Genomic DNA, 15,103 nt, shown 5'->3' with positions numbered 1-15,103 from the left:
TACTATATTCTTGATTAGTACAGGTGAGAGAGGTTATGGGGAGGTGAATGGGGTTAGGAGGGAGAGATCGATCAGCCATGATTGAATGGCGGAGTAGACTTGATTGGCAGAATAGCCTAATTCTACTCCTATTCCTTATGACCCATATCACTATATTCTAGTAACCGACAGGCTGAAACCATCCTGTCAGAGATGTGGCTGTGTGCTGCTAATGTTTTGACCATTTAATTGAAACATGCAGAGCATATGCCTGAATTTCTGATATGTGTTGATGTTAAAAACTGTTAGTGGTACAAACTTGTAAAATTACACCTCTGCTCTAGACTCGGCTGCTAAAATCAACAAGTATGAAAATAAGGTGTTAAAGTGGGAGTAACTTAGTATTTAGGATACACTACATTTAGAGTAGTACATTTTTTGCACATTTATTGATGAACATATTTTAAACGTCTAGAATATTCCTACCAGTTGTAATTAAGTCACGGACAAGATACTGTGGGATACTTCTCGATTTTTAAATTTTATTCCATACATCACCAGTCAGATGTACAATTTAGAAACACTATATAAAATGGCAGGTGGAATGGTAACTTTCAAACCCCATATTAATTTCATAACCTTATGTACTTCTCTAGTTTGTATAAAACGAGTTTAACTGAGTGATAAAATTTTAAGCATTAATCGTGGTAATTCTAAATGGATACTGATTTTGGGTAGAGGTTCTTCAGGCATAGATTTCAAATAACTTTAGCAAGCTAAACACTCATGGTTAGGTGGTGTGAGAAGTTTGGTATTGTGATTTGACTTTTCCATCATGGGACTGATGTGCAAAAGAGAAATGAAGAGTGGCTTGAAAGGAAGTTTGATAAATGATCACTTCACATTTTCCAAGGGAAGCCACTTGAGTCAAAATCTTAGAAATGTGCTTAGTACAATATTGTGCCTTAAGATATTATTGCCTTCCTGTATTGAGCTTAAATCTACATTAACAATACTTTATGCTCAACAATTTTAACAAGTGCAAAACTTTGTTCTTTCTACTCAATCTCCACTTTTCTTCATCAATAGTTATCTTTTTCTTAATTATTATCTCGATCACCACCGTCCAACCCAGTCAATGAAAAATAATTCTGTCTAAATGAAAGAATGTTAGTTATCCCAATTTCCTGCCCTTGAGAAAATGAAGCATAGCTTAAGTACACCAGGGTATGAACACCATTCAGCAATGGCTGAAGAGCATACAGCCTGATTCTGTCTGCATTATATAAATGACTGCAGTTGGCTCCAGGGATCATGTTTTGAATATTCTTTCAATGTCTCAATATATAATGGGTTTTGCCAGTAAAGTAATAGGAGAGGGAAGAAAGCTCTCATTTAGCAGGCAACATATTTATTCAATGTATTTATATGTGATAGAATCAAATAAAAATAACTTAAAATAGAAGCAAAGCAGATGATTGGAGTTAAACTCGTGAAGAATGGGTTTTAAAAAAAAAGATTAGATTTCTGGACCTAATAGATCTGGACCTGGAGATACTGAGGTCATGCCTGCAACATTCCAATCTGCTGTTGGAGAAGTCATTGACCAGTCGAAAAATGTAAATATTTAGCTGCTTTTTGGCTATAGAAAAAAAATTGGCAATGGCGGGTTGGGTTCCTCTTTTTAAAAAAACGAGTTTGTTTTCATTTCTCCGATGAACAGGACTGTGTTTATTGTATTATGATAGCAAAAGGTGAAGGGTGGAGGCTGACCCCTCATCTTAGTAATGAGGAAGGTGATGGTAGCCTGATAAATGTTCCTGCTCACAACAGTAGATTGATTAAAATCTTAAGTTATTTGTGTAAATTAAAGGAGTAAAATGTACCTAAACACTAAACTTGCTGCAACTACAACCTTTGTGAACATAACACTAAAACTCCTTGAGTTCTGCAAATCCAGCACAATCAACAACAAAAAAGTTAAATGGAAGGCCTATTACCAAGTGTTAAATATTGAAAACCTCAAGTTTCGGTTTGCAGTAGTCATCTGAGGTACAAGTAATTAAGATAATTACACCAATTAGTTAAATTCTACTGAATCACCATCAAAATAGTAGAGGATAAGAAGAAGCTTTTCAACCCATTGTCAATGCCAGTTTAAGAACGATCAAATTGACCCCACTTCCAGCTCTTCCCCGTATTCTTGCAATTTTAATCTCCCTGACATTTAAGTCCTTACTTTTTGAGAGCTATTATTGAATCTGTTTCTTCCACCCTATCAAAATAGTCTGAAATAATTACATTTAGGTCGCAGTTATATAGCACAGAAACAGGCCCTTTGGCCCAACTTGTACATGCCGACCAAGATGTCCCATTTAAATGAGTCCCACCTGCCCATGTTTGGTCCATATCCCTCTAAACCTTTCTTATCCTGCATCAAAAATCCTTTGGACAGGCTGTGGTGTGGATTTTATACGGTTGACAGAATTTTGTGTTCTGTCAACTTTATGGAAGCTTATGTAGAAAGCAATCTATAGAAGGATTTGAATACTAAAATGAAAGAAATAAAGGGATGGATGTGTGTTTTAAGAGGAAGTTAGTTAAGGCAGGTTGGGAACTAGCAAGGTTGTGGAGATGGAATTAGTGTTCTTGATGATAGGACACATACATGCCTGGTTCAGCCTTGTCACTTGTTTTAGTCAAGTTGCTGGGAGAGATCAAAAGCAGTGACTCAGATATCCTGCATATTTAGTTGGAAGAAGTTTTTGCTCATCATGCACATTATTTTGAATTTCAGGCAAACAATATGACAGCAAAAAAATTGCTGGAAGAATTCATCAAGCAACTTCATCAAGCAGCATCTGTAGACACAAAGGACCGCATTGAACACATCTCTTCAGACCTTGACTCTATTGTGTCTTCTCTTGTACAGTCTCTTTCCTCCTATATCAGACATCCCTCATGTCCTCCTCCATTTCCACAACCTACTGACTCCCACAACTATTTAGACTACACTTCTTCCAACCCTGCTTCCTGCAAAGACTATCCCCTACTCCCAATTCCTCCGTCTACACCGCATCTGCGCCCAAGATGAGGTGTTCACTACCAGGACATCCGAGATGTCCTCATTCTTTAGGGAACAGGGGTTCCCCTCTCCCATCATAGATGAGGCCAGCACATATGCCTCCTTAGTACCCCACAGCTCCACTCTTGCTCCCCCTTCCCTTAGTCCTTACCTTTCACCCCATCAGCCGTCGCATACAGCACATAATCCTCCGACATTTTCGCCCCTTCCAATGGGCTCCCACCACTAGTCACATCTTCCCATCTCCACCGCTTGCCGCCTTCCGCAGAGACTGTTCCCTCCACAACTCCCTGGTTAACTCGTCTGTTCCCACCCAAACCAACCCATCCCCAGGTACCTTCTCTTGCAACCACAGGAGATGCAACACCTGTCCCTATACCTCCTCCCTCGACTCTGTCCAGAGACCCTGACGGTCCTTTCAGGTTAGGCAGAGGTTCACGTGCACCTCCTGCAACCTCATCTACTGTACCGTTGTTCAAGGTGTGGATTCTTAAACAGCGGCGGGACCAAACGTAGACTAGGCGATCGTTTCACCAAACACCTTCGTTCAGTCTGCCTGGACCTACTTGATCTCCTGGTTTCCAAACACTTTAATTCCTATTTTCACACTGACCTTTTTTGCCCAAGGCCTCCTCCATTGTCAGTGAGGCCAAATGCAAATGGGAGGAACAGCATCTCATATTTTGCTTGGACAGCTTACAACCCAGTATTAATTTTGATTTATCTAACTTCAAGTAACCCTTGCATCCCCTCTCTCTCCATCCCTCCCCACCCAAGTTGTACTAGCTTCAACGTCATCTTGTTGAATCTCATTGTCTACTCGTTTTCACCTAGGCCAATGGCCTGTTACCTTTAGCATTGTGACTTCTTTCCATATCTTTCATTCATTTGTCCTATATCTCTCTACATCACTGTCTATATCTCTCGTTTTCCTTTCCCCTGACTCTGTCTGAAGAAGGGTCTCTGTTTCTCCAGATCTGCTGCCTGTCCCGCTGAGTTATTCCAGGATTTTGTGTCTATCCACAACTTTCAATTTGACTGGAAAGTGTGGACGCATTGGGCTGAAGAGCCTGTTTCTGAGCTTCAGTTTTAGAAATGCAACGTGAAAACAGGCCCAAGCCCTTCAGCCCACTGAGTCCATGCTGACCAGCGATCTCTGGTATACTAACACTATCCTCCACAATTTACAGAAGCCAATTAACCTACAAACCCGCACGTCTTTGAAGCATGGGAAGAAACCAGAGCACCCAGAGAAAACCCATGCAGTTACAGGGAGAACAAGAGTGGACTCAAGACGCACCAAAGCCCACTTGTGTAATGTCTACAAAGAGACCCATGGCATCATCCCCAGTAACATATCTCACCAATACCCAGAAATCAATAGACAATAGACAATTCGGCCCTTCGAGCCATTCAATGTGATCATAGCTGGTCATTCTTAATCAGTACCCCGTTCCTGCTTTCTCCCCATACCCCCTGACTCCGCTATCATTAAGAGCTGTATCTAGCTCTCTCTTGAATGTATTCAGAGAATTGGCCTCCACTGCCTTCTGAGGCAGAGAATTCCACAGATTCACAACTCTCTGACTAAAAAAGTTTTTCCTCATCTCTGTTCTAAATGGCCTAACACTTATTCTTAAACTGTGGCCCCTGGTTCTGGACTCCCCCAACATTGGGAACATGTTTCCTGCCTCTAATATGTCCAACCCCTTAATAATCTTATACGTTTCGATAAGATCCAATCCAATACCCAGAAATTTACAGGAAGTCCTCAGGTCACTTCATCTATACTAGAATTAAAGCCATAAAAATATAGCTACCTACATACAGTGACTTTATCCATGGACTATCCCAGAGTGGAACATCCTTTTCGACACCACCAGATGTGCACCAACCTTGTCACTCTTCAAGTCACAGCTCGACAACTTGGACATGGATGGATCATCTCACCAAACTTGTCCACACATAAAAATCTAAATAACCCATTTGCCAACCAATACCCACGCGAGCGAAACCTGCACGAGAGAGCCCAGCTGTTGGCGGTTGTGCAGTAGAAAACAGAAAAGCAGAGGAAAAAAACCTCCCGTCGTACAGGCGGCAGCACCCGAGGTCAGGATCGAACCCGCGACTCTGGCGGCGCTGCGAGGCAGCGGCCGTTACCCGCCAGGCGGTTGCCGGGGTAACGGCTGAGCGCCGCCGCTCTTGCCGCGCCGCCGCTCTTTGGCGGCGGGGATTGTGGGAAGGCTGCAAGATGGCGGCGGGCGCGCTGGAAGTGGTGCTGAGCTGCGATGCCGGCGGCTCGCTCTACAACTGCAGCGTGTGGGAGCCGCGCTCCGGCACCTCGCTCACCACTTACCGCGGCGGCAACTCCTCGGCCCGCGCCCTCTGCACTTTGGGTGGCGAGTACCTTCTGGGAGCGCAGATAGGCAAGAGCTACATCAGCGTGTGGGAACTGCAGCGGAAGGTGAGCACACAGCACTAGTTCATTGACAGAGAGAGAGAGGTTTCAGGTGAAGGGGAAAAGATTTAATAGGAACCTACGAGGGGCTACGTTTTCACACATGATGTTGGGGGTATGGACAAGCTGCCAGCGGAGGTAGTTGAGGCAGGTACCGTCGCTCTGTTTAAGAAACAATTAAACAGGTACATAGCGAAGGTATTTATTCACAAAATGCTGGAGCAACTCAGCAGGTCAGGCAGCATCTCGGGAGAGAACGAATGGGTGACGTTTCGGGTCGAGACCCTTCTTCAGACTGAAGGGTCTCGACCCGAAACGTCACCAATTCCTTCTCTCCCGAGATGCTGCCTGAGCCGCTGAGTTACTCCAGCATTTTGTGAATAAATACCTTCGATTTGTACCAGCATCTGCAGTTATTTTCTTAAACAGGTACATAGGATAAGTTTAGAGGGATATGCGCCAAACGCAGGCAGGTGGGACTAGTGTAGATGGGACATGTTGGCCAGTGTGGGCAAGTTGGGCCGAAAAGCCTGTTTCCACATTGTATGACCCTATGATTGTATGTGGGGTAGGAAGTGCACGTGGAGAGCATGGGGATAGGAATGTGTGGGGAAGATAACAAAGGGACTAGAGGAAAAGGAGGTAGTGGAGGACGTTGGGGTGGCGACTGGATGGAATAGCAAAGAAATGTGGTTTGGGGATTTGAGGGGGAAGGGAGTATGGGCAGAACACTGGAGAGGAATGGGACGTGGGCAGGAGACACCAGGACGAGAGTTTACTTTATTATTTTCATGTGTACTGAGGTTCAGTGAAAAACTTTTTAAGTTGTATGCTATCCAGTCAGCGGAAAGACTATAGATGGACAAAAAGCTGGAGTAAAATAACTTGGGTTAGGCAGAGTCTCTGGAGAAAAGGAATAGATGACGTTTTGAGTCGAGACCCTTCTTCAGACTGGTTATGATGAAGCCGTCCACAGGGTTTAGTGCAAGTATAGAAAAGTTCAATTAAAGATAGCTTGAGGGTCTCCAATGAGAATGCTAGTAGGTCAGGACTGCTCTTTGGTAGGTTCAGTTGCCTGATAACAATTGGGAAGAAACTACTGTTGTGGCTTTCATATTATGCAGCAGAATTAAGTGAATTTCTGAGGCTAGTTGAGTTTGAGAAGTTGTCTAGATTGATCTCTAAAAGCATCAGACGGGATAACAGAGGTCATGTATTTGATTGTACGTATCTACAGTGCCCTCCACATGAGTCTGAAGAAGGGTCTCGACCCGAAACGTCACCCATTCCTTCTCTCCAGAGATGCTGCCTGACCCGCTGAGTTACTCCAGCATTTTGTGGTGCCCTCCATAATGTTTGGGACAAAGACCCATCATTTAGCCTCTGTACTCCACAATTTGCGATTTTTAAGAGAAAAAATCACGTGTGGTTAAAGTGCACATTATCAGATTGTAATAAAGGCCATTTTTATACATTTTGGTTTCACCATGTAGAAATTACAGCAGTGTCTATACAAGGTTGGTTTGCATGATGGGCTGGGCTACATTTGAAATGCTCTGCAATTTCTTGCTATCTTGGCAATGTGGTTGGACCAGAACAAAGTGTTGAGGATATTGATACTTAAGAACTTGAAGCTCTAGATTATCACCATTTCAGCACCATTGATATAGACTGGGGTGTGCACTCCACTCTGATTCCTGCAGACAATGACCAGTTCCTTCATTTTGCTGACATTTGAGGGAGACATTGTTGTTTTGAACTCTTGTCCTCAAAGGGCAGTGGAAGTAGTCTTTGGATATACTTAAGGCAAAAGTAGTTAAAATCAAGACAAATAAGGGGCTAAAAGTTATAGTGCATCTCGAATTAGATCAGCCAAGATGTTGGTATTGGTTTCAAGTTCTGAGCTATAAATCTCACTTTATATCATATATCATATATCTACAGCCGGAAACAGGCCTTTTCGGCCCTCCAAGTCCGTGCCGCCCAGCGATCCCCGCACATTAACACTATCCTACACCCACTAGGGACAATTTTTACATTTACCCAGCCAATTAACCTACATACCTGTACGTCTTTGGAGTGTGGGAGGAAACCGAAGATCTCGGAGAAAACCCACGCAGGTCACGGGGAGAACGTACAAACTCCTTACAGTGCAGCACCCGTAGTCAGGATCGAACCTGTGTCTCCGGCGCTGCATTCGCTGTAAAGCAGCAACTCTACCGCTGCGCTACCGTACAATTTTCACTGTTCTAAAAATAAACATTCTTATAAAAAACATTTGTATATGGTAGTGCAAATCTCCAACGAGTATGTACATGAACAGTGGGTGGAGTGATATTAGTTCAGTGTGTGTTTGTAGATTTTTATTAAATAAACACTTTCATCTTTTTGCTTTAGGACCAGTTGCAGCAGAAGATAATCTGTCCTGGGATTGTTACTTGTCTTGCCGTGTCACCCAATGGACTTTACATTACTGCCGGCATTGAAGAGAGCATCTGTTTGTGGGAGGTAAACATTAACATTTCTGTTCATCATTATGTGTGAAAAACTGTTAATTTTCAATTTAATATTTACTGACTACACAATGTTTATATAAAATTGGGATTTGGGGAAATGAGGCAAACAAACTTGCGGTGTTTCTTGTGGAGGAAGGAACTACAGATGCTGGTTTACACCAAATTAGACACAAAATGCTGGAGTAACTCAGCGGGACAGGCAGCATCTCTGGATAGAAGGATGGGTGACATTTTAGGCATGAGACTCTTCAGACTGAAAGTCAGGGAAGACGGAGATACAGAGATAAGGAAGTGTAAGGTGTGAGAACGAGACATTAAAGGCGATGAATTTCAAGGAAGATGTAGAATAGATCATTGTTAGCTAGGAGAAGGTGACAACATAGCAAACAGATAAAATGTAATTGGAGACAGTCAGACTGGTCGGAGAAGGGGGAGAGATGGAGAGAGGGAAAGGAAAGCAAGGGTTACTTGGTTAGGGAAGTCAGCTTACACCCCAGCAGTATGAATATTGACTTCATAACTGAATTTCCACGGAAAATTAATATTTCAAATCTACTTCATTCATCGAAGATTGAAATAGAAATGTTTAATTTAATACTTCTGAATAAATGTAACCTCTCTGTTTTGTTTTTTAAACTGTATTAATGGTCATTATTGTTTCAGAATATATAGAAAACTGTTCTGACGAAGGACCTTCAACATGAAACCTTAAGTGTTTCTCTTTCTGTAGATTCCAGCTGACCTTTGTGCTTCCAGTATTCTCTAGTATCTTTGCAAAACGTTGCTACTTATTAGAATTAAATGAAATGTATTTAACAAATTGAATTAAATATCAGGCTTTGTAACTTGAAGTTCTTTAAAATAACCACAATGTGGCAGTCTTTACACATTAAAAACTCGAATAACATTGTTGCAATTTCAAATTTCCTTTGGGATTTGATATTGGCTTGTGCTGTTTTATAATTATGAAATGCAAAATGGAATGGCTGAACATTAAAAACAAGGGAGTAACCAGGGAGAGGTAAGACCACTTGAGGATAAAGGAGAGAATTTGTGTTTGTAGATGAGGTACTAAACAAGTACTTTTCATTTGTTTTCACCAAGGAGAAAGACATGGAGGGCAGTGAGATCAGTGTGGAGATTACTAATATGCAAGGGCAGTAAGAAGGGCTTTGAGGTGGATAAATCCCCAGGACCCGATGGGATCTAACCAAGGTTATTGGGAGAGGCAAGAGAGGAGATTGTGGGAGCCTTGACAAAGATCTTTGGTTAGTAACTTTGCATTTGACACCAAGATTGCTGGGGTCATGGACTTTGAGGAAGGCTGTCAAACTATGGCGGGATATAGATCATCTATTGAAATGGGCAGAGAAATGACAGAAGGAGTTTAATCCGAGCAAGTGTGAGGTGTTTCTCTTTGGGAGGTTGAATGTGAGGAGAAAATATACATTTAATGGCATGCCCCTTAACGGCATTGATGTACGGTGGGATCTTGCGGTCCAAGTCCCTATCTCCCTGAAAGTAGTAACACAAGTAGATAGAGAGGTAAAGAAGGCATATTGAATGCTTGCCTTCATTGGTCGGGCATTGAGTATAACAGTCAGGAAGTCATGTTGCAGCTTTGTGGGACTTTGGTCAGGCCGCATATGGAGTATTATGTGCAGTTCTGGTCGCCCCATTACTGGACGCATGTGGAGGCTTTGGGAAATGTGCAGAGGAGGTTTACCAGAATGATGCTTGGATTAGTGGGTATTAACTAGAGTGAGAGGTTGGATAGACTTGGATTGCTTTCTCTGGAATGCCGCGGGTTGAGGGAGACCTGATAGAAATATATAAAATTATGAGAAGCATGGATAATGTAAGCAGTCAGAGTCCTTTTCCCAGGATGGAAAAATCAAATATTTTTAAGTTTGAGAATGTCAAAGTTTAAAGGAGATAAAGGGGCAAGTTTTTTTTACACAGAGGATGGTGAGTGCCCAGAACATGCTGCTGGGGTGGTGGTTGAGCTAGATACGATAGTGGCATTTAAGAGACTTTTGGATAGACACATGGATATGCAGGGAATGGAGTGATATGGATCATACGAAGGCAGATAAGACTTGGTCTTGGCATCATGTTTGGCATAAACATTGTGGGCCGTGGAGCCCCTGTACTGTTCTATGAATGCTCTTAACTGAGTCCATTCAGATGATGTTAGAATTATTAAACAAGAGAAAGAAAAATGAATTTTAATTTCTTTCTCCCTTATCAACATTTTACTATCTTTCCCCCATACATTTCCAAAATATTAATGATAAAATGATTCATGGTATTCAATAGACAATAGGTGCAGGAGGAGGCCATTCGGCCCTTCGAGCCAGCACCGCCATTCAATGTGATCATGGCTGATCATTCTCAATCAGTACCCCTTTCCTGCCTTCTCCCCATACCCCCTGACTCCGCTATCCTTAAGAGCTCTATCCAGCTCTCTCTTGAATGCATTCAGAGAATTGGCCTCCACTACCTTCTGAGGCAGAGAATTCCAGTTCATTAATGACTGGATACCGTATATATTTCATTAGTTTAACTATGGATAGTGTTAGGACGATTATTCAATGAATGGAAAGAATTATCGAAGGTCTGTTTAGTTTTAGTTTAGAGATACAGCGCAAAAACATGCCCTTCGGCCAACCGAGTCCACGCCGACCAGCGATTCCCGCACATTATCACAATCCAACACACACTAGGAGCAATTTACAATTTCACCAAGCCAGTTAACCCATAAATCTGTACGTCTTTGGAGTGTGGGAGGAAACCGAAGCACCCGGGAAAACCCACGCCGTCGCAGTGCAGAGTGATTCAACATGGGTAGCTATAAGAAATGGACCCATGGAGAAATCGGTTTACAGAAAGTTCTCAGGAATGGAACCCATACGTAACGTGGGGACTTCCTGCGTTGTTGGTATTTTTGATGATGGCAGTAAGATTGACATGGCCTGGATGGTTAGAATCTCCTGCTGGATGGTCTTTGCTTGGTGATTGTGTGAAATGAATATAACTTGGCAGTAATCAGTTTGAGCTTGGCTTGAATGTTGTCCACCTCTTATTTATAAGTGCAATGCATTTAATTAGAATCGATTTTGCTAAACAAACCTGAACACTTCGCAATCATAAGAAAACATTCTCATTTCTGACCTTGCGTCTCTGTAGCAATGCCTTATTGCTAAGATCGTTAGCATGTAATAAGCAAGCCATCTTCCCATCCATTGAAGACTATTTTTCCCAACACCCAATTACCATAGCTTTCATTTTATTGAGGAATGGCACCACTTGGAAATTGCCCTCCAAGTCCACACCATGCCAAACTGCAAATATATTGTTGCTCCTTCTGGGTCATATCGTGAAACACTCTTCCTAACATATCCACAACTTAAGGACTGAAATGGTTCAAGAAGGCAGCTCACCTCCACTTTATGGTTAATTAAATGCTGGCTTGCACAGCCTATGTTCCTTAAATGAATGAAAAAAACTTTGCTCAATGCCACACAAAATGCCACATTTATTTCAAGGTCCCTTACTCTCCCCTTCTCTGGAATTCAGCAATTTTGATCCAAAGCTGTAATGGATCAGAACAGAATGGTATTGGCAGAGACCAAAATTAGCATCAGTTAGAAGTTTGTTTTTGAATAATTGCCATTTAATAGCATTGTCATTTACCCTCCTCAATGCCTTGCCATGAAGTTAGGCTTGTGAGGTAGTAATTAACTGAATTGGATTGGTCATTTTTGTGGGCAGGACATAGCTGGACAGTATTCAGCTTTGGCAGGTGGGTGTCAGTGTAGGGACAGTACCAGACCAGCAGAAATCATATTTACACTGGATTTTGAGTTATATCACCAGAAAACTTTGTAAATGTGCACATCTTTTTACAATAGCAGACATTGGTCTGAAGAAGGGTCTCAACCTGAAACGTCACCCATTTCTTCTCTCCAGAGATGCTGCCTGACCAGCTGAGTTACTCCAGCATTTTGTGTCTACCTTCGATTTAAACCAGCATCTGCAGTTTTCTTTCCTACATATTTTTTACAATAGCATTTGTTTCAAGGTTTCCTGAGCCTCCCCAGACAGGAGTGGAATCGGGTATTAGAGGCTGGAGTTTGCTTCTAGAGGTGATGGAGGGATCCTGGCAGGTCTACTGACAATAGCACTGGAGATAGTGAGGGGAAACTATAGCTTGTTAAATATAAAAGGTTGTGTGAGTGATGGAGAGTGGGGATGAGATTGGAAAAGCTGCAAGCTGTGAAGAATGGCTGATTCCAGAAATCATACACGGGCTATTTATTTAATGGTATACTCTTTTGATGGAAATCTTAATGAACAGTGTTGAAAGAATTTGAGCTCCACCCATAATATTTTCACATTTGAATTTTGATGAAGTTTTTTTGGCACAAACGTAACACTGGTGAGGATATTTTGAATAAAAATATAATGATGACACCGCGTTTAACTGCAGCAGGGTGTGGATTGAAGGAATCTGAACTTTAATGAGCAGGGTGTGGATTGAAGGAATCTGAACTTTAATGATTGTAGAAAAACAAAATTGATCATTGCTAAATCACTGGGACGGGGTAAAAATCACAAATGAAGCAATAATCAGAGTATTGCATGTATTTTAATTCATCGAATGTGTAAAGGTGGATAATGTCACCCAGATTGCAGATTTAGTTTAGAGATATTAAAGTTGTGATAGGAACCCTACACCCACAATAAATTCAGAATTATTGTAAGGACAACTTGAAACTAATGAGAAAGTCTGGGAAACTGACACATTGCTGTTTTCCTTCTAGGTATCCACTGGAAATCTTCTGCTCACGCTGTCTCGGCATTTTCAGGAGTTGACGTGCATTCGCTTCACTGATGACAGCAGTCACTTCATCTCAGGAGGGAAGGATAATCTTGTGATGGTGTGGAACTTGTGCAGGTATTGAATTAAACAGAAGAGAGTTTGAAGGGTACTTCATCAATAAAATGAGTTGGGAAAGTTAAAAAAAAATGATAATTTATGTAGCAAGTAGCACAACCCTTCTCTCCATTCATTTTGTTGCACATCAGTAATTAATGCATAATTTATTATAATAGAAAATGTAACATGCTTATTTAGATAATTTAACAATAGCCACTTGGATGGCATAGATAAGACAGGTAATTACAGGTCAATAAATTTAATGACAAAGATATGGCAATTAACGGAAAGATTTCTGAGGGACAGGGTACAGACACCTGTAATTGGTGGTGTACCATAGGGATTGATCAAGGAATGGCTTTCTGAAGGGGAAATCCAGTTCACAGTGTGTAACTGGGGGCAATTGATGTACTGTACAGGCGCTTTGGTCAGACCTATGACAGGGTCCCACATAGGGCATTGGCCCAATGGGTAAAATCCCTTAACATCAGAGGCAACTTGGCTTGTTGATAGGCGGTAAAGGTTGATGGTTGTTTTTGTGATTAGACACCTGTAATTGGTGGTGTACCATAGGGATTGATGTTGGGATACTTGCTGTTTGGTATATCTTTAACTTTTACAGATGTAAATGTAGGAGCAATGATCAGTAAATTCATAAATAAGACATAAAAGTTGGTAGTGTTTGTTGGGTAGTATTTGGCTACAGAACAATATTGATGAGTTGGGCAGACTGTATTAATCCTGACAAAAATGCGTTGATGCATTTGGCGAGGACTATTGAGGATAGATATATGTAATGAGTAGCAGGACCTTAATAATACTGAGGAAAAAGAGAACATGTACACAGATGTATATGTTTGGTGTCCCTCAAGATAGTAACACAGGTTAAGTGATTTAATAAGCATATGAGGCATTTCCCTTCATTTGCTGGACCTAGAATATAAGTGCAGGAAGGTTATGGTACAACGATATAAAACGCAAATTGGGGCCCAGCTGGTATTCTGTTTGTGATGGTGACTAATCACTAACGTGGAAGGCCATCTGCTGATATAGGCTGGAAGCATTGAGTTCTCAGCTATGCAGTGTGATGAGGTGCCCAATTGGCAGTTGGAAAATCCACGGTTTAGCAATTTACAAGTGGTTTCTGCTTAGCTGGCTCCATATCCGTTGAAGTTAATGATCGGGGATTTCTCACAAACGCAGATCCTACTTTCATTATAGTAAATGAATGAAGTGAGATGTCTTTTTGAAAAATGTTGGAATGCTTAGTTTGTGTTGTCATAAATGCCACTGGTAACAATTGGTGAGCCCATGGCAAAAGCAAATGACACTTGGCTTACCCTATAGACGTGCTGTAATTGCACTATGAGGACCATGCTGCAGGGTTTCATCCAAAAACGTCAACCATTCCTTTCTCTCCGTGTATGCTGCTTGACCTGAGTTTCTCCAACAGATCGTTGTATATGATTTGAGTGTTTTAGTTATAAATTTGCTCTGAATGCAGTAATCAGACTTAATTTAAAGTGTGTTGCTTGGGAATACCTTTTGCATGAATGTAGAATTTGTTAAATAAAGGATCAAAAGATAAACTTATGTGCAGGAGGTCTAGTAGCTCACATGATCTGATCTTTCCAGAATAGCGGCCTGAATACTTGTTTTGTTACAGAAGTTAATTGTTGAAGGATTTAATCGCTCTGATCTTGATTGTTTTGTCTTGGAAGTCCAAAATCATTACTCCCATTTCCCCCGCATTCTCTTAGTCAAGTGCTTTATCAATCAGAGATCTCTTCCTTTCGGTCTTGGTCCTGTGCCATATTGTGCTGCTGCCTTAGTGCATTCAAGTGCATTTGTTCCACATTGTGCTTACTGCTGTCATATAGGACAGGATAAGTTACTGAAGTACTGATTTTATTTTCTAATTAGTCTTTTGCAGATCGGTTACGCTCGTGTCCCTGAACCCCAGCATGTTTGGTCTCGTCATACCTTGCCAGTAACAGACATACATTGTGGAGTTGGAGGTCCCCTATCTCGTATTGCGACAGCATCCCTTGATCAAACTGTTAAAGTGAGTTTGTTCTTTTTAACGCTTAATTGGAATTATATTGCTTTAAAATAGATTCAAT

The 15,103-nt window shown here is 41.5% G+C and overlaps 1 protein-coding gene across 1 annotated transcript in view; it reads left to right on the top strand.

The window, feature by feature from the left end:
• The first annotated feature begins 5,284 nt into the window (after nt 1–5,284).
• The window catches only part of wdr18 (WD repeat domain 18), a 120,026-nt gene continuing 110,207 nt past the window's right edge, over nt 5,285–15,103 (top strand). Inside the window, exons 1-4 of the mRNA XM_078423638.1 lie at nt 5,285–5,528; nt 7,920–8,030; nt 12,865–12,998; nt 14,904–15,045. Of these exons, the coding sequence (XP_078279764.1) occupies nt 5,316–5,528; nt 7,920–8,030; nt 12,865–12,998; nt 14,904–15,045 (600 nt within the window). The 5' untranslated portion in view covers nt 5,285–5,315. The remainder of the gene's footprint in view (nt 5,529–7,919; nt 8,031–12,864; nt 12,999–14,903; nt 15,046–15,103) is intronic.

The sequence above is a fragment of the Rhinoraja longicauda genome, chromosome 28 (genome assembly GCF_053455715.1).
Source record: "Rhinoraja longicauda isolate Sanriku21f chromosome 28, sRhiLon1.1, whole genome shotgun sequence".
In the NCBI taxonomy this organism is placed as follows: domain Eukaryota; kingdom Metazoa; phylum Chordata; class Chondrichthyes; order Rajiformes; family Arhynchobatidae; genus Rhinoraja; species Rhinoraja longicauda.
This window is presented reverse-complemented; position numbering and strand designations above follow the sequence as displayed.